At 42.3% G+C, this 19,750-nt stretch overlaps 1 protein-coding gene across 1 annotated transcript in view; it reads right to left on the bottom strand.

Annotated features, from left to right (window-relative positions):
• The window catches only part of SLC30A9 (solute carrier family 30 member 9), a 112,083-nt gene that overhangs the window by 82,381 nt on the left and 9,952 nt on the right, over positions 1-19,750 (bottom strand). Inside the window, exon 2 of the mRNA XM_075859428.1 lies at positions 18,255-18,413. Within this exon, the coding sequence (XP_075715543.1) occupies positions 18,255-18,413 (159 nt within the window). The remainder of the gene's footprint in view (positions 1-18,254; positions 18,414-19,750) is intronic.

Below are 19,750 nucleotides of genomic sequence, written 5' to 3'. Positions count from 1 at the left end.
GTACCCACGCGATCAGCGGCAGGAGCACGGCTGTTATACACAGCCTGGGTCCTGCCACAACTACCGGAATCGAAGCGCGCTCCGATTCCGTCAGTTTAACCCATTAGATGCCACTGTCAATAGCGGCATCTAATGTGTTTGACAGAGGGAGGGAGCTTCCTCTGTCAACCCATTGGCGCCCCCGATGGGTGCCGTTGGGTTTCCATGGCAGCCGGAGGCCTAACAAAAGGTCTGCCTTCAGCAACTGCCTATTAGGCCTAATAGAATGCCTGTCAGTTTTACACTGACAGGCAATAATGCTTTGGTATACTAAGTATACCAAAGAATTATATAAGCGATCAGCAGACCGCATGGTGAAGTCCCCTGGTGGGACAAAAAAAAAAATTAATTGTAAAAAAGTTAAATAAAAGGTTTATGGAAAAAAAACAGATTACAGTAAAAATAAAATAAAACCACTTTTTCCTGCAAAAAGTGATTTTATTTAGTGAAAGTATAAAAAAAAATTATAAAAAACACATACATGGTATTACCACGATTGTAACAACTCAAACAATAAAATGAACACATTAAACAGCTGGATGAACGGCGTAAAAAAAAAAAAAAAAAAAAAAACAACAACAACGCCAAATTTCCTGGTTTTCTCCCATTTCCCCCATAAAAAAATAACATAAAAGATAATCAATAAGTCCCATGTACCCAATTGCTGCCAATGAAAACTACACCTTGTCCCACAAAAAACAAGCCCACATATGGCTACAGCGATGGAAAAATAAAGTTACGGCTCTTGGAATGCGGCGATGCAAAAACAAGTATATTTATTTTTATTTTGCAAACAAGGAAAACACAAAACCTTTACATAATTGGGATCCGTGTAACCGTGCCGACCCATAGAATAAAAGGTAATATGTTATTTATGCCGCATAGTGAAGGGCGTAAATTTATAAACGTGAAAATCAATGCTGGATTAGCGGTTTATTTTAAATTCTTTCCTAAAATAACGTTAATAAGAGTTAATCAATATATTATATGCACCCAAAAATGGTGCAATTAAAAAATACAACTCGTCCTGCAAAAAACAAGCCCTTACACGGCTATGTTGACTGAACAAAAAAAAAAAAAAAGTTACGACTCTTAGAATGCAACAATGAAAAAACAAAAAGTAATCTTTGGTCATTAACACGCAGAAGGGGCTGGTCATTAAGGGGATAAAGCTTTTTTTGACCAGACTAAGGTTCCCAACTAAAAAAAAAACGCCTAATAGAGTCTGCCTCAAAAAAACGCCTTAAAAGCCGCCTGCATTTTGGAAACTGCCTCCAATATCCTGAAGGAAATTTAGAGGCAGATTTTTTCTGCTTGACAAAAAACGCTGTGTGAACACACCCTTAGGCTGGGTTCAGATGATGTGGTTAAAACGCAGTTGGTTTGTTTTTTTTGCCACCACCGTGCATTTTGACCGCACCGTGTGAACCCAGCCTTAGTTCATAGCTCACTCTATATTGTGATATCTTCATTAAGAAATGGACATAGCCATGGAAACCACTCATCTAGTCTACCTCCTCCGAAAATCGGACATTTACCAATAGAAAAGTATTACAGATTATGCTCAGGGCCTCCGTGTGGAAAAGCAGAGGCCATACAAAAATATGGACGACAGGTCACGGCTAGATTATTTTTGTATATTTTCCACAGGAGGTGACCCAGGGCAAAATCTTCAATAAGTTTCTAACCGCAAGTGTCTTAGCTCTCAATTTACAGCCCATTTCTAACTTGTTTGGCCGCAATACCTCTTTAAAAAAAAAAGCAAAAAAAAAAAAAAAAAAAAAAAAAGCACACCACTTTCCCTGAGTCCCAATCCTTGAGGTCACCTTTTAGGCTATGTTCACACGGGGTCTTTTGCCGAGTTTTTTGACGCGGAAACCGCGTCGCAAAACTCGGCAGAAACGGCCCGAGAACGCCTCCCATTGATTTCAATGGGAGGCGTCGGCGTCTTTTTCCCGCGAGCAGGAAAACTGCCTCGCGGGAAAAAGAAGCGACATGCCCTATCTTCGGGCGCTTCCGCCTCCGACCTCCCATTGACTTCAATGGGAGGCAGGAGAAAGCGTGTTTTCTGCCCGCGGCGCTCAATGGCCGCGGGCGAAAAACGGCGCGATCATTGCTATTCACACGGAGTATTTTGGGGGAGGAATATCTGCCTCAAAATTCCGTTTGGAGCTTTGAGGCAGATATTCCTCCCCCAAAATACTCCGTGTGAACATAGCCTTAGAGTTCCCCTCCTAACCAAACCTACATGCTACACTGTCCCTTATGTTCATTTTGTTTTTCTTTATTTCGCAATAATTAAAAAAAAAAAAAAACTATTTAGCCACGACTAAAATGATCTATGGAGAATAACAAAGTTCTTTAGATCTAAATCAGAATTACATTTATAGAGAAACGTATAAAGGGCGCTGCTCCAGAGGATCTTAATCAAAAGTACCCTTCAATTAATTGTCGGTCTATTGCCCATGAGAGCGTCCAGATTTGCTGGCATGATGAGAAGAAATAACAGCGGCTAACCCTCACCTTGACATTGTGCAACATCATGGAAATCCGTGATCTCCTGGGCGTTTCATACAACCCCATCCTAAAACAGGCCTCACATTGCATGTACTTCATACAGACAGAACATGGACTTTTAGGATTAGAAATGTGAATATAGGTTAAAGTGTTACCTATGGTAAGAAATCAGCAGCATAAGGCGCCATGCACATGAACATGCTTTTGCGGCCGCAATTCCCCCAAAAATCCACGGGAGAATTGTGGACCCATTCATTCCTATAGGGCCATGCACACGGCTGTGGTTTCCACAGTCCGTGCATTGCCCAGGAGCCTGGACCGCAGAAAGAACGGGCATGTCTTATTACGGCCGTGTTCTGCGGTCCAGGCTCATAGGAAATAATCGCCGCGGCCATGTGCACGGCCCGCAATTTACGGGCAGCTCGCAGGTGACACTCTGCCCCCGGCCGACCCGAAAATCACAGCCGTGCACATGGCTACGGTCTTGTGCATGAGGCCTAAATGATTTGGAGTAAACAGATGTTCACCTAGAAGAGGCAACAACAAGCATGAGCGTAGAGGAAGAGACGAACATTACCCTGTACAAAAGGGTCAAAAAACTGAACCGCATAGAAGGAAAATGTTCATGTAATGATAGGCACGCTCTAAAGTGCTGGATCGGAAAGCCAAAAAACAGAATTTTATGTGTTTGTAAACATACAGTGTCTTGCAAAAATATTCACACCCCCCCCCCCCATTGTTGCTTTTCCTGTTTTGTTGCATTACAACCTTGAAATAAAATGGATTTTTAGGGGGTTTGTAACATTTCTATTTACACAACATGCCTACCACTTTGAAGGTGCAGAAAATTAATTTTTGTGTCACATTAAAAAATAGAGAGACAAAAAAAACACAGAACTTTAATTTGCATAAGTATTCACACCCTGAAAGTCAATACTTCATGGAGCCTTTTGCTGCACTTTCAGATACAAGTCTCTTGGGCAGCCGGATTATCACATCTAGACACTGGGATTTTTGTTCATTCTTCCAGGCAAAACTGCTCAGACTGCTTCAGGTTAGATGGTCGTGTTGTGTCCGGCCGTCTTCACGTCATGCCACAGATTCTCAACTGTAATGAGGTCGAGGCTTTGACTAGGCCTTTCCAAGTCAGTTAAATGTTTCCCATTAAACCTCTCCAGTGTAGATTTAGCTGTATGTTTGGAAGGGGAATCTCCGTCCTAGTCTCAAATCTCTGGCAGACTGAAAAGAATTGCCCTGTATTTACTGCCGTCCATCTTCCCTTCAATCCGGACTAGTTTTCCAGTCCCTGCTTCACTGTGGGAATGGCGTTCTTGGAATGATGGAAAGATGAACCACACATAAAGTTTCCGGTTATGACCAAAAAGTTCAAGTTTGGTCTCATCTAACCCGAGGACCTTCTTCCATGTGTTTGGGTAGTCTTAAATTTGCCAAAAAACAAATGGAAAACAGGTTTTCTTCTGCGTTTCTTTAAGCAATGGCTTTTTTTCTGTCTACTCTCCCATAAAACCCCACTCTGTGGAGTGTACGGCTTCTAGTGATCCTATGGATGGATACATCCATCTTTGCTGTGGATCTTTGGAGCTCCTTCAGAGTCATCGTTGGTGTCTTTATTGAATCTCTGATTAATTCCCTCCTTGCCCGGTCTGGTTTTGGTGGGCGGCCTTCTCGTCAGGTTGGTAGTTGTGCCATGTTTTTTTCCATTTTGTTATAAAGGATTTTATGGTGCTCAGTGAGATGTTCAAGATTGGGATATTTTATTTTAGTTTTTCTATAACCCAACCCTGATCTATACTTCTCCACATCTTTGTCTATGAGCTGTTTGGAGAGCTCTACGGTCTTCTGGTTTCTTAGTGGTGTTACAGACTGGGGGTCTTTCAGAACAGGTGAATTTATACTGACATCAGGTGACACTTTGTGCACAGGGGGATCTTATTTAACTAATTGTGTGACTTTACGGAGGGGTTTCATAGAAGAAAGACTGAATACATGTACACTCACAAATTCAGTTTTTAGTTATTTATTATTTTTTTTAACAAGTTATTTTTAATTTGATTCCACTGTAATATTTTGGACCAAGGGGGTGAATACTATTGCAAGGCACTGTATGTATTACTATTTTACAAACAGGTCACTTGGCAAATGAAAATAAAAATCGGAATTATAAAACATTAAAAAAAAAAAAAAAAAACATACCACCATCCACATTTTCTTAAAGTATGTTTAAAACAAAAAAAGCCACCCAGCACTTAACACTCACGGGCGCCTTCATGCAATTTTGCAAAGCATAACATTTTGTAGGAGAAAAAATAAAAATAAAAATAAATAAATGCGTAAACATTCAAGGTTTATAGCTAAATGTCTGACCCAAGCAGATCCTAAGAGGCAAAAACCTTCTAAGAATAAAAGTGCAAGATGTGCAGAGCTCATTTATGCTACTTCTGCCTTCATCTACATGTCAATTTCTTCACATAAACATCGGAACTGAATACACCAAAAATCTCTGCGATCCAGATGCCGTATACATTCGCGTCGCAAAGTCGCCAAAATTCTAATTATGCACCGGAGAGGATTAGATATGTAACTGCTCATCTTCTCACCCCTGTAAAGACCCTATTAAATGTTACTATAAGCGAGCCCATGCCCTCTCTCATTGGTAATACGGGTGACAACATAAGGAAAAGTTCCTGTATTTCCTCCCCCCCCCCCCCCCCGCAGGGATCACTGGATGGAGAGGGGACTGCACCAGGCCGTGATGTTTCCTCCTGCTGTCACTTGCAGCTTCCCCTGTCCCTTACTCCGACATAAAGCTAGGAAGTAAAACTTTTCATACTGCTCCGACATCAAACGAGTTCTACACCCCAAATATTGCACCTAATATATTGAAGTATCATTTAAGAGCTAAGATTCTGGGCTTTAATATGATACCAAGTTCGAAGCTCTAGTCCTTATAGTCTAGCCGTGGCAAGCGTTTCAAGTCATTATGTATTCCTCATCAGAGAAAGGGTTAAATGACGGCCGCTGCAGGGAAAATGTATGCCTGGCTGCGACTTCCCAGGTGATCGCAGATGACTGTTAGCGGCATCAGAGAATATAGACGCTGCAACAAGCAGATCGCTGGGCCGGCTTCAGTTCAAACCGGCGGTCACGATTGCCACGCACCAATAATTCATCCAAGAAAACCAACCAGGAATATAAAATTCGGTACTTCTACGGAACAAAACAATTACTTCCTACCAATAAAAATCTGTTTTCTTGGGGAGTGTCTAACAATGCAAATGTTCACCTGTGATTTTTTTTTTTTTTTACTGTGATGGAGCAATTTTCCCAAGAAATCCTACAGATCCAAGCAAAACTTGCCTGATTTGAAAGCGAATATTCCTATAATATACATTGAAACTTTTTCCCTGATTCTGGCCAATATCGAAGTCTTCTGCCAACTTCACATACAAAACACAAGTACCCAGATCTGCCATCGCCCCAATACTCCGGTTTCCACCAGACCGTCTTTGTATACTAATAAACACCCTTCTGTTCTACGGCATCGGCTGCTAAACAAAACAGGGTATTAATATCAGTAAATAGCCGCAGAAAAATTGGCTCCATCAAACTTGGCTCCAAGCCAAAGATTGAAAATCCGATTTGTTTTTTTTCATCATAAAGCTCAGGACGATACACACTGACAGAAAGCACACAATAAAGAATTCTAAACACATACATTTATCACGAACCATCACATAAAAAGAACAAAACTTCTCCGAAAATGCAAACAACTGATGGATTTCAGGGAAATTAATATCCGTTTGTTTTGCTAATGACGGCAGATGTTTTTGTCTTATAAATCTTATGCGGGGGAGATGGAGCTTGACGTATTGCTGCTTAGATATTCAGGATTTGTAATAAGTGACTAGTTTGTTGCTTTAAACTACTTCTCGACGTGGGCAGAATGTAATGATTTTAACCACCTTATATACTCGGAAATAAAGAATATTTGATACTCATCTTGATGGGGTTCTAGGATTTTATAAACGAAGTTTGATTGAAATGAGGAGTGTGAGTAACGTGAATATCCCACCCATATGTGCTTGTAGAACATCTCACTCTTAAACCATGGACGTTAAAATGGCGTTGGTGACCCTTTCGCAACCTCTACTCTTCTGTGAAGTCGTTTTACATCATTTTGGAACAATTTTGGATGCGAGTAATCTCTTTGCAACTGTCAAACCCAGATTTATCAGACAACCAGACGGCGGAGCATCGTTCATCACACCAGAGAACACTTTCCTTTGTTAGAGAGCCTCTTGGATTGGTGGTTACACCGCTCGAGCTGTGTGTCTGGTTAGCACAGGATGGAGTGCGGCTTTTCGCTAAATTTCTAAAAGGAATAGTGAGCAGTTCTTGTGCTGAAGGGCAGATGACACTTATATATCACATGCTTTGCCTGTGAACTACTGGCCAAACCACAGAGTTGCAAGATTGCACAAAAATATTTCCACTTCACAATTACAACACTTATGCCAGTTGCACACAACTGATGTGCCACTCGGGCCATTTTTAATAGCATCCGAGTGGCACCCGATAGTCTTCACGAACCCATTCACTTTAGCGGGTGAATCGGGCCCGTGAAAACTGATCAGATTCTCCAATCCGTGGAAAGATAGGACATGTCCTGGCTTTCCATGGATCACTGACGGGACTCGGCCGGCGCACAGTCGTGCGCATGAGGCATTACAGTTGACCGAGGATAGAGGGCAACAAATTTGTTGTGATGGAAAGTTGGCATTTATGACAGGGCTGCACTGAAAGTCACTAAATATTGAGCGTAAGGCTGGGTTCACACGAGCATGTTCGGTCCGTAAAGGACGGAACGTATTTCGGCCGCAAGTCCCGGACCTAACACACTGCAGGGAGCCGGGCTCCTAGCATCATAATTATGTACGACACTAGGAGTCCCTGCCTCTCTGTGGAATTACTGTCCCGTACTGAAAACATGATTACAGATCCCCAAAAAAAAAAAAGAAAGCCACACTGGATCATTGTGAACACAGGAACGCCCAAAATGCATCCTTTTTTTGTTTTCACTGGATCTGCCTTGATGACGGGGAGCTCTGCCAAGCCAAACCCGTTATAAACTCCAAGGGCTAGCACACTATGGGCCATAGAGTCAAAGACTCATCACACATCAAAATAGAGTTGTGCAGATGAACCTGCACAACTCAAAAAGTACATTATAACTGTACCCAGACGTTACCTTAGAGGAGCGCCATTCCTTTTTCTCTTTTATCCCACTCCCCATTTTCACTTTTCTAGAGCATACTCAGATTTAGTAAGGACCTCTTATACGGGAATACATGATGGAGTATTGATCAGCTCTAGGACTGTTGAATTTGTAATTTCCTGTGCAGGTTTCCAGGAAGACCTGTGGTAGCTTATCCTATTTATCATACACTCAATAAAAACTACTCTCCGTCATTGTCTATCTATCCAATATTTCAGAATTTACTAACGATTTCTCGTTGTAGGAAATTGTCCTCTTCTAAATATGTTCTGGAAAAATTGGGTAATATGGTCACTATTAGGCTGGATGCACACAAGAAATTTTTGATGCAGTTGCCAAAGCCAGCAGGAAGAAGGAAGAACTCCGGATTTTTTTTTCTTTGCCTCAGTTTGTAAAGTGCATCAGGTAAAAGGTAGTGCAGGTTTTGGGATTCTGGAAGGCAAACCAACCAATAATTTCCTTGTCTCCCTCCCACCCCCACGCCACCCTGTCCCGTTTCATCACCCCATTGGAAACCCTTTGCTCGGGAACGGGCTCGGTGCGACATGCCCTTTCCGCTATCTATGCCATGTTGGGCTCCTCTTCGACGCAGCCGCCGGTTCATTTTGTGGACAAGTGGGAGCGGGATTTGAATTTATCACTTTCTGACTCCCAATTGACCAGGATTTATGATTTAACTCATGGATCGTCATTTTCTAGTCGTATCCAAGAGGCAGGATATAAACTTTTATCTCGATGGTACTATGTTCCGTCTAGACTCCATGTTATGTTCCCCAATGTCTCTTCTCTTTGCTGGCGCTGAGGGTCTTCTGAAGGGACCCTTCTCCATACCTTCTGGGATTGTTCAGTGTTGTCTCATTTCTGGCAGGAAGTCTGGAGAATAACCTCCTCTTTCTCTGACCACACCATACCTTTTACTCCGGCCTTTTTTCTGCTTCATCTCAGCGACATTCTTTTTCCAATAAACAAAAAAAGTCTATTATTCGACACTTAGTTAACAGTGCTCGAGCTTGTATACCTGTTCTGTGGAAAAGTACGGAACCTCCTTCTCTCAGACTCTGGTTTCATAAAATAGAGGAAATTAAGCGCATGGAAGACCTTACATCTCAGTTGACTAACAGACCTGGCAGCTTCTCCAAGACTTGGTCCCATTGGATTGTCTGTCAGGACTCTCCAGAATATCAGACCATCATGGCCGGCTGAAATTTCGGACGTTTTTCAATTGTATTCTGGATCATGTACCTATGTGTTCCCCCCTCCTCCATTCCTTTCTCTCCCCTGTCCTTACCCCTCCTCTGTCCCTAAAGTCACATATATGATTTTGTAAATTGTTTGAAACAATATCTTAGGCCTATGTGCCCTTGTCCCCGTTTTTCTTTTTTGTTCCCTTCCTTGATATGTTCCTTGTTTGAAAAAGCAAATAAAGAAAGAATTTCCAAAAAAAAAAAAAAAAAAAAAAAAAAAAGGTAGTGCAGGTAATTTTCTTAATGGGAGCTTTATTGCTGAATTCTCCACTCTGTTCTGGTCCCGTTATGTCAAGGGACCCGCACTTTGGCTGGCCGAATCCTACAGCGTCTTCTGTGTGGAACGGAAGTCAGTACCTCTACGCCAGGCTATGAGTCTCTCGATGTGAATTCCATAGGAATGCATAGAGAAAATGATTTCCGGTACACACAGAAGATGCTGTAGGAGTCAGAGTCAGTGTTTGTCACGTGATATAACAGCGGACTGGAACCGAACTGATTATTCGTCAACAAAGCACCTAGAAATGAAACTACCTGTGCTACCATTTACCGGCTATACCGTACTTTAGAAATGGAGGCAAAGACCAAAGAAATTCCCGGTCTGCTGCTTTAACTCAAGAATGGCTAATAGAGGAGCAGTAGCGAGATGCATCAGATTCAGTGCTAAAGAATATATTATTTTTGCTGAAGAATGTTGGTGATCATTTATATTTAAACCTTTAAATAGAGACTTTACTAATACGGTTCCTTTAGCCTGAGCCCTTTGTTTTACACTATGACACAACAGGTAATAATTTACTAGATTCAGCTCACACCTTTCTGCAGAAAAACAATGACTTTTCAGGTCTGTATTACACATCACAATCCTGCACAGAGGTCAAAGCAATTCTGAAGCAGCCGCAGCCCCTGTGGTAGCGGCTTACTACTAGGCCTATACATGTGGATGATCGATTACACAAATATATTCAAAAGTACTTAACCTCTTAAGGACACGGCCAATTTTGGCCTTGAGGACAGAGCAATTTTTTTAGATTTCCCTCTTTGCATCCCGACGCTCATAACTCTTAGGCTGGGTTCACACGACCTATTTTCAGACGTAAACGAGGCGTATTATGCCTCGATTTATGCCTGAAAATAGGGCTACAATACGTCGGCAAACATCTGCCCATTCATTTGAATGGGTTTGCCGACGTATTGTGCAGACGACCTGTAATTTACGCGTCGTCGTTTGACAGCTGTCAAACGACGACGCGTAAATTGACTGCCTCGGCAAAGAAGTGCAGGAACTCAATGAAGAGCAGCTCAAGATTTAAGAGCGTCACAGACGCCTCGCATAATGCGAGGAGGAGCTTTTACGGCTGAAACGAGACAGCTGTTTTCTCCTGAAAACAGTGTCTTTTCAGATGTAAAAGCCTCTCATCGTGTGCACATACCCTTATTTTTAGTACGACGTAGTTGTATGAGACTTTGTTTTTTGCGGGACAAGTTGTACTTTATATAGGTACCATTTTTTGGTACAAATACATTATCGTTTCAATTCTATACATTTTTATTTTGGCGAAATTGCAGAAAAAAAAGCAGTTCCGCAGCAGTTTTAATATTTATTTTTTTACACCATACACCGATCATAAATATTGTTATACATTTGTTGTACAGGTCCTTACGGTCGTGGCAATACCAAATATGTCTATTATTTCATGTTTTGGGACTTATATTTTTAAAAAGTTTATTTATTATAAAAAAAATGTGTGTGTGTATTTTGTAACTTTTTATTTATTTATCATTAATTTTTTTTTACATTCATTTAACTTTTTTTTTTAATCCCACAAAAGGGATTTATCATTTTTATTTTGTAACTGCAATGTACTGGCATAGATCTATATGCCAGTACATTAGCCTGTTACTGATTGTACACAGGCAGTTGTTAGGACATACCTCAGTATGCCCTAACAACAGGAAATATGTTCAGACAGCCCTGGGGTCCTTCAATGGACCCTCGGCTGTCTGGCCATATGAGTTGTGGGCTTTGATCGCGTCACAGTTATCTTCTGTGACGCGATCAATGTGCAGTCCCCCCTACTTGAACGCCGCGATCACCATTCATCGCGGCGTTCAAAGGGTTAACGGCAGAGAGAAGATGTTTCTCTCCTCTCCGCTGTCAGAGAGGGGCCGTGGCTGTGTATTACAGCCGTTGCCCCGCTCTCCATCGCCCGCAGAGACGGCTGTCTCACAGGACGAGAATGCTCGTCCTAATGCGCGAACTACCCGCCGCTCAGGACGAGCATTCTCGTTCTGTGTCGGCAACCAGTTAACCCGTTAGTGACCGCCAATACGCCTTTTAACGGCGGCCACTAACGGGCTTTATTCTGATGCATATGCCTTTTTACGGCACTGCATCAGGATAAAGTAAACAGAGCAGGGAGCGTCAAATCTCCCTGCTCTCAGCTGCTAGAGGCAGCTGAGGGCTGGGGGCGTCCCTGCTCTGCCAGGCGAGATCGATATTAGTATCGATCTCACCCGTTTAACCCCTCCGATGCGGTGCACAATAGCGTGCACCGCATCTGAGTGGTTTTGGAGAGAGGGAGGGAGCTCCCTCTCTCTCCCACCGACACCCGGCGATACGATCGCCGAGTGTCTGTGTCTCTAATGGCAGTCGGGGGCCTAATAAAGGCCCCCAGGTCTGCCTGGAGCGAATGCCTGCTATATCATGCCGGAGGCATGACCTAGCAGATGCCTGTCCGTTTTAAACGGACAGGCATAATACACTGCAATACAAAAGTATTGCAGTGTATTATAATAGCGATCGGAGAATCGCATATTAAAGTCCCCTAATGGGACTAGTAAAAAAGTTTAAAAAAAAAGTTTCATAAAGTTAATTTGAAAAAAAATTTGAAAAAAAAAAATGAAAAACCCAGCTTTTCCCCTTACAAACTGCTTTACTATTAAAAAAACAAAATAAAGTAAAAAATTAACACATATTTGGTATCGCCGCGTCCGTAACGACCCCGACTATAAATCTATTACATTATTTAACCCGCACGGTGAACGCCGTAAAAAATGTAATAAAAACCTATGGAAAAATGGCTGTTTTCTGTGAATCCTGACTTAAAAAAAATGTGATCAAAAGTGATCAAAAAGTCGCATCTACTCCAAAATGGTACCAAGAAAAACTACAAGTCTTCCCGCAAAAAAAAAAGCCCTCACACAACCGCATCGGCGAAAAAATAAAAACGTTACGGCTCTTCAAATATGGAGACACAAAAACAAATAATTTTGGAAAAAAAAGCGGTTTTACTGTGTAAAAGTAGTAAAACATACAAAAACTATACAAATTTGATATCGTTGCAATCGTAACAACCCGCTGAATAAAGTTATTGTGTTATTTATGTCACACGGTAAACGGCGTAGATTTAAGACGCGAAAAAGAGGCGCGAAATTTCAGGTTTTTTTCTATTCCCCCCCAAAAAAAAGTTAATAAAAAAGTTAATCAATAAATAATATGTCCCCCAAAATGGTGCTATTAAAAAATACAACATGTCACGCAAAAAACAAGACGTTATACAGCTATGTCGACGCAAAAATAAAGAAGGTTATAACTCTTGGAATGCGACGATGGAAAAACGTAAAAAATGGCTTGGTCATTAAGGTTTAAAATAGGCTGGTCATTAAGGGGTTAAAGGAGTTGGAAAGTTTTTAAAAAATATGTATGTAATAAGGGAATTAAATGTCAGAGCGTGTTAATTTTTTTTTAAGGCTACAGTCACACGACCGTCACACGGCCATTTTCAGAACAATGAAGTTCTATAGATGTATTCACATGACCATTTTTTTTAACGGCCCGTGAACATCGGCCGTCAAAAACTAGGACATGTCCTATTTTTGGCCGTTTTCTCGGCCAGATGGCTACCATAGAAGGCAATGTATCAGTTTTTACCAGCAGTTTTTCAAGAAACAATCCTTGTAACGGCCGGTAAAGACTGATCCTGGCCGAGGACTCCCCGCACACAAAGGTACTTTGAGCGCTGAGCTCGGGGAAGCCTTTGACATTACCATCCATATAAGGACAGTGACATCGGGCTTTCAACAATGGAATACCTGGCCAGAACATTGCGATCTCTGTCCGGGGACTCCAGTCTTGTAGATAGCACACCTTCATGTAGATAGCACCCCCCTGCCTGAAGATTGCAAACCCCCACCACCCCCCATAGATACCACCACTGTAGATCCCTGAAGGAGCAAAAATACCCGGCGGCCAGATCCCACTCTGGCAGTGGATTCCACTCCTGGAGAAGCCCCCGGCGTCACTATCCATATAAGGGGTTACTCCCGGAGCAGAATCCCAGGCCCGCTCTGGCAGGGGATTCCGCTCTCCTGACGTAACTGTCCAGAGATGTCAGGGGCTTCTCTATGGGCTGAATCCCCAGCCAGAGGGATTCCGCTCCTACAGTGAGCTAGAGGCGCTATCTACAGGAGAGGAGGGGTGGCGCTATCTACAGTGGACATTGTGGCGCTATCTACTTGGGCACTGAGGCACCATCTACAATGGGCACTGTGGCACTCTACATGTGGGCAATATGTCACTATATGTGGACACTATGGTACTAGGTGGGCACTGTGGCACTATCTACAGTGGGCACTATCTACAGTGGGCACTGTGGCACTATCTACAGTGGGCACTGTGGCACTATCTACAGTGGGCACTGTGGCACTATCTACAGTGGGCACTGTGGCACTATCTACAGTGGGCACTGTGGCACTATCTACAGTGGGCACTGTGGCACTATCTACAGTGGGCACTGTGGCACTATCTACAGTGGGCACTGTGGCACTATCTACAGTGGGCACTGTGGCACTATCTACAGTGGGCACTGTGGCACTATCTACAGTGGGCACTGTGGCACTATCTACAGTGGGCACTGTGGCACTATCTACAGTGGGCACTGTGGCACTATCTACAGTGGGCACTGTGGCACTATCTACAGTGGGCACTGTGGCACTATGTGGGCATTATCTACAGTGGCCACAGTGCCCACTATCTACAAGGACATTGCGGAACTATCTACACAGGGCACTGTAGTGTTTTCAGGGGGTTGGGATAAAGAAAAAAAACGGACAAATGAAATCCATCCTTTTTTATAACGGCCATGAAAAATGGATGGCAAACGGCCATTAAAAACGGACAGACGGACTGGAAATGGATGAAGATTTTGAGACACACTGATGCACAATGGCCATGAAAATCTGACAGTTGATCAGTTTTTAATGGCCAATTTTTCATTGTGTGAATGTAGCCTAAGCCTCATGCCCACTTCCGTCGGCCGTGGTACAGCCGCTAATGACATATCCGTGAAACACGGACGGCTTCCATGTGCAGTCCATTGTTTCATGGACCAAATCAATGAAAAGGCCGAGACTATTCCGTCCAAAACGGACAGGAGTAGGACCTGTCCTATTTTTGATGGAACGGCCGCACGGTTCCATTAAAACAGAAGTGTGCATGGCCTCATTGAAATGAATGTGTCAGGGTGCTATCACTTAAAAAAAACAGATAGCACCCTGAAGAAAATAACTGAAGTGGGCATGAGGCCTAAGAAACAATCCATAAAAGAGGTTTTAAAAATATAGAATCCTATAGCGCTGGCGGATGTTCCGGATACGGGAGCCAAGCAGAACGCTCGGTCTCCCGCTGCAGAATAACGAGCAGCCGGCAGCACGGACTTTACACAGCCAGTGCTACTGCTAGACGCAAGATTTCTAATACAAGTGATTAAGAAAAATTATTATAGTGCACACTCCTACATTATTATCGTTTTTCACAGAAAGTGGAGGTACTCTTTAAAACTATGAATTATACTTCCCTATAAGCGGCACTGCTGGTGTTGACTAAATAAAAAACATACAAAAATAAGAGCCACAAAGTTTGAACTGAGACATTAGTCACTTACTAATAACGTTAGGTTTCAATTGTACACAGATCTGAAGGCCGGGTGCAGACACAGCGGAGTCTGTTTTCCACAAAATCTGCATGTGTTACATCCACATATGTTACCATCTGCCTCCTCTTCCAGCTACTGACGGTCCGTAATGGCGAACTCACACGTGGTGGATTTGCCTTGTATTTCTGCAGCGTAACAATACACGGCAAAAAAACTCTACAATGTTAGCAGAGGGGAAAAATATTACATAACTCAAGAAATCTCTCATTTGCGGAATATTTTTTCATTGGACGACGTAAAAGGCAATTACGCCACGTGTGACTGCACCCTAAGAGGTGTGGTGGGTGCAGATGGAACCGAGTAGGACTACAGAATCTCACTACACACAGATTTGTTTATAGTCTGTAACCATGGAGACGTACAGGTCTTTACAGGAGATGCATATGCTAAACAGTAGATAGTTTTTCATTAAAAAAATAACAATTTGCAATAAAGTGTGTAATTTTTCATTTTAGATGCATTGGAGCAATAAAAAAAAAATTGTTGCAAAGGTGCACATAAACTTTACGGCTGGAAATGCAGCATTCACTCAAGGGTTGCACTATGCATCGAAATATTGATACTATTTTGATGCTGTGCACCCTCAAACGATTCAATACCATTAATGCATGTATATCGCTACTAAGCTGAGCGGCCGCACAGCTTAGTATTATAACACATGAATTTAGTCAGAGCTGGGCTGCGGCTGTCTAAAACATTGCATTACACAGTCGCAGCACTGCTCTAACGGTGGAGATCAGAGAAACCTCTCATCTCTGCCGCTACTCCCTTGAATGCTGCGATCAAAGCTGACCGCAGGACTCAAGGAGAAAATGAGAAGGGCGATGACCTTTGGATCGCATCAAAGGGAACCCCTGTGAAGCAATCGAGGGACATACCATATATGGGCAGACAACCCAGGGTCTATTGAAGGACCCCAGGGCTGTCTGACCATATTTCCTGTTGTTGGGGCATACTTCACACCCAGGCAGTTGTTAGGACGTACCTATTAGTACACAGGCTAATCTACGTTACTGGCATATAGATACATGCCAGTACATTAAAGCTTAACAATAAAGAAACGTAAAAAATAAAATAGAGTAATGTTAAATATAAAAATAAAAAAAAACACATGGTTTTAAATAAACATTAAAATTAGTCTCAATACATAAAATACAAACATGCGGTATCGTTGCGACAGTAATAACAAATTTATAGCGTCATCTATGAAGTTTATGCGGTTTAGAAATAAATAAAAACTGATTTCACTTATTAACATGCCTCACATTAATAGTAATTAACCCCGTCATGTACCTCACACATTAATCCAATGTTGTCCTTTATGACTGCGAGGAACATGATGGGGTTAATTACTATTAATGTGATGCACTACGTGCCTCACATCAGAAAAATGAAGAACTTTTTTTTTACTTATTATTATTGTTGACAAAGTATCGTTTTGGTAATGAGTATCGCAATACTACACGAAGTATCGATATCGAAGTCCAAATTCTGGTAACGTGACAACCCTACTTAACTCCCATCAGGCAGTCAGAAGTACCCCATAGAACGGTGATAAGCATTTTATGTGGATAATGTGTTCATCACAGAAAAGTAGAGATGAGCGAATTTCCCATAAACCTATGCCGTAGTATATCTACGGCGCAGGTTTTAGCTGGCTGCCCGAGTGATTGGGCAGCTATATATCATGTGCCCGGCAGTCAGAGATTGCCAAGCACCCTGGAGAGAAGATAGAAGTGGTGTCAATGAGCGCTGTGATCGCCGGGGTGCCAGTAGTGGAAGACTGCTGCTAGGTCTAACTAGACTCCTCAGTGACAATAGTCACTATAGCAGGGCTGATCTCCCTTGTATCTGGGGCTGCTGTGCAGTCCCAGCTACAGTGGATAAATATTGTGTAAAATAAAAAAATAAAAATAAATACACATAAAATACACACCCAAAAAAAAAAATGCTCCGCAACCCAATCATGTTCATAACGCTAGCCCTGACCCAATTACCCTAAAATAGACATTATATATAAAATATTACTGTAGACAATGATTATCACAAATAAAAGGTCTATTTTATGGGTAAAACTATATTACCAGAAAAAATTGGCTGAAAAAGTAAAAAAACATATTTCTTTTGCTATTATTTTCAAACCATCAGGGTATGTTCACACAGCTTATTTTCAGCCGTTTTTCGGGGCTGCAAACGTCCCAAAATGGCAGAGAAATCGGAAGCAGAACGCCTCCAAACATCTGCCCATTGATTGCAATGAAAAAACGGCGTTCTGTTCCGACGGGCCGTGTTTTTACGCAGCCGTTTTGAAAAACGGCCGTGAAAAAGAAGTGCATGCCACTTCTACAGCCGTTTATCATAGAATCTATAGAAAAACAGCTCCAAAAACGGCCGTAAAAAAGCGAATTGCTAAAAAAAAAAAACGGCTGAAAATCAGGAGCTGTTTTCCCTTGAATACAGCTCTGTATTTTCAGACGTTTTTGGTTAAGCGTGTGAACATACCCTTGGCCTAAAAATTCTAAATGATCAAAAAGGATGTGTATAAAAATGAGGAAAAAGGAAACATGCATGATTTAAGAAAAAAAAGTTCTAAAAATCAGATTGCTAGCTCTTCGTGACAGTGTGGGACCTGTTTTCACAGATCCCTCAGACTTGAATGCGGAAAAACGGGCAAAAATAGGACGTCCTATTTTTTCCCGGGTCGTTCACATGGTCTGTTAAAAAAAACAAAACGACTTTCCGTCGTCTGAATAAGCCCTTATAGTAGTTTAAAGGGATTATGTGGGGAGCGAAACGTGTTAGCAATGTAGTCACCGCAGTATGTGAGTACACTCGCTAATATACATTCCGGTCCCCCGTCGCGCTGATTGAGATTTTCATAGATTTATATAGCACCGGCGGGAGACCAGAAGTCTAGCTGCACAGCCTTCCTTCATGACATTACGACTCTTCGTCATGTGACCGGCCCCGCTCTACTCTATATACAAGCAGTAGCAGTACATCGTTCTGGATTTTAAAGAATCTGAAACTTTTGCGATTCAGTAATCCAGAACTTTTGGGAAATTCATGTTGAATGGATTCACTCATCTCTAAATCCATGACAATGGAGCTCACTGTGGCAAAGAATATTCTACAGTCATTTTCCATATGTAAAGTTCTTACCTGCTGTAGATTTATCGGTTGAGCTTGCGGCATTGCGTTCAGTTGTTCCACCTCCTTCCCTGGGCTCAGAAGAATAAAGCCGGATTTGTGCCTGCACTGGCAGGTGACTAGATGGCACTAAACACAAGTGCCCTCTACTCTTCACAGAGTGCTGCCATCCTGGAGGAAAAAAAAGAAAAAAGGAAAAATCAGGCATTTAAATGGTTATATTGACAAGACCATCACAGAGACGTCCAAAAATTAAAGCTTTGCAAGCTACAGCGGTTGTGGCACGGCACCTGCCCCTTTTTCTGATCTAACCCTTTGGACATTTCTACCAATAACCATGGTGTTTTACAACAATTAAGCGATAATTGCGGCAAAAAAACGGCACAAAACCTGCAAATACGTACAACACACGAGCAGAAGCAGCGGTCTAGCACCCCAGTAGTATAGGTGTGTGTCTTCAATTAAAAATTGTCCAGAATTGGGTGGAAACTCTATCCTCCTGACCGTCATCCCCTTTAACAGCTGCTCGGTTACCAGGGGTCCCTTTTTGGAAATCTGGGGCCCCAGCCTTTTCCCTGCACTGACCAGTGTATGATGGGAATTATATTAATGTTCTGAAGAAGGGGACCAAGTCGAGACAGCTGCTGCCAGAGATTTCACGGCAATTAGTCCTCGTTCACACAGCAGAAAATTCACGCCGACTCATTTTCCATATTGGAATCAGAGTGAATTCCACTTGTAAAAAGTATCCCATTGTGTTCAAGGGAAACCGCCCCATTGTTTATACGGGGCAGAAAACAGCCTCGCTGAAAAAAAGAAGGGACATGTTGTTTCATGATGCAGTTTCCGCGGGGCATTCCAACTGAAGACAGCATTGTATAGCCCCATGCAGATTAGCCCCATTGAATGCTAAGGGTATGTTCACACACTGAATAAAAAACGTCTGAAAATACGGAGCTGTTTTCAAGGGAAAAAAAGCTCCTGATTTTCAGCCGTTTTTTAAGCAATGAAAAAATGCTCCAAAAACTACTCACGAAGTGACATGCACTTATTTTTCGCAAACTTTTTTTTACGTGCCTGTTTTTCAAAACGCCCACTTAAAAAAAACGCTCTGTTGGAACAAAACGCCGTTTCTCCCATTGAAATCAATGGGCAGATGTTTGGAGGCGTTCTGCTTCCGATTTTCCGGCCTATTACGGCTCGAAAAATGGCCAAAAATAAGCCGTTTGAACATACCCTAATCATGGCAGTTTTCATTGCAAAACTGCGGCAAAAATCTGAGGGTCAGCCTCAGTTTTCTGCTGCAAATTCTTAATCAAATACACAACAGATTTTTCCACATGAATATAGCCTTAAAGCTACAATTATGGAAAGTGGGGCAAACATGAAGGCACATTGCCCGAAATCACGCCCACATGTAAAACGAACGTCCGCACAATTTGGCCGGTTAATCGTGCAGCCATTCTCCACCACGTGTAGGCGTTGTTTAGGCCTTATGAACCTGGCTT

Source organism: Rhinoderma darwinii, chromosome 1 (assembly GCF_050947455.1).
Source record: "Rhinoderma darwinii isolate aRhiDar2 chromosome 1, aRhiDar2.hap1, whole genome shotgun sequence".
NCBI lineage: Eukaryota > Metazoa > Chordata > Amphibia > Anura > Rhinodermatidae > Rhinoderma > Rhinoderma darwinii.
This window is presented reverse-complemented; position numbering and strand designations above follow the sequence as displayed.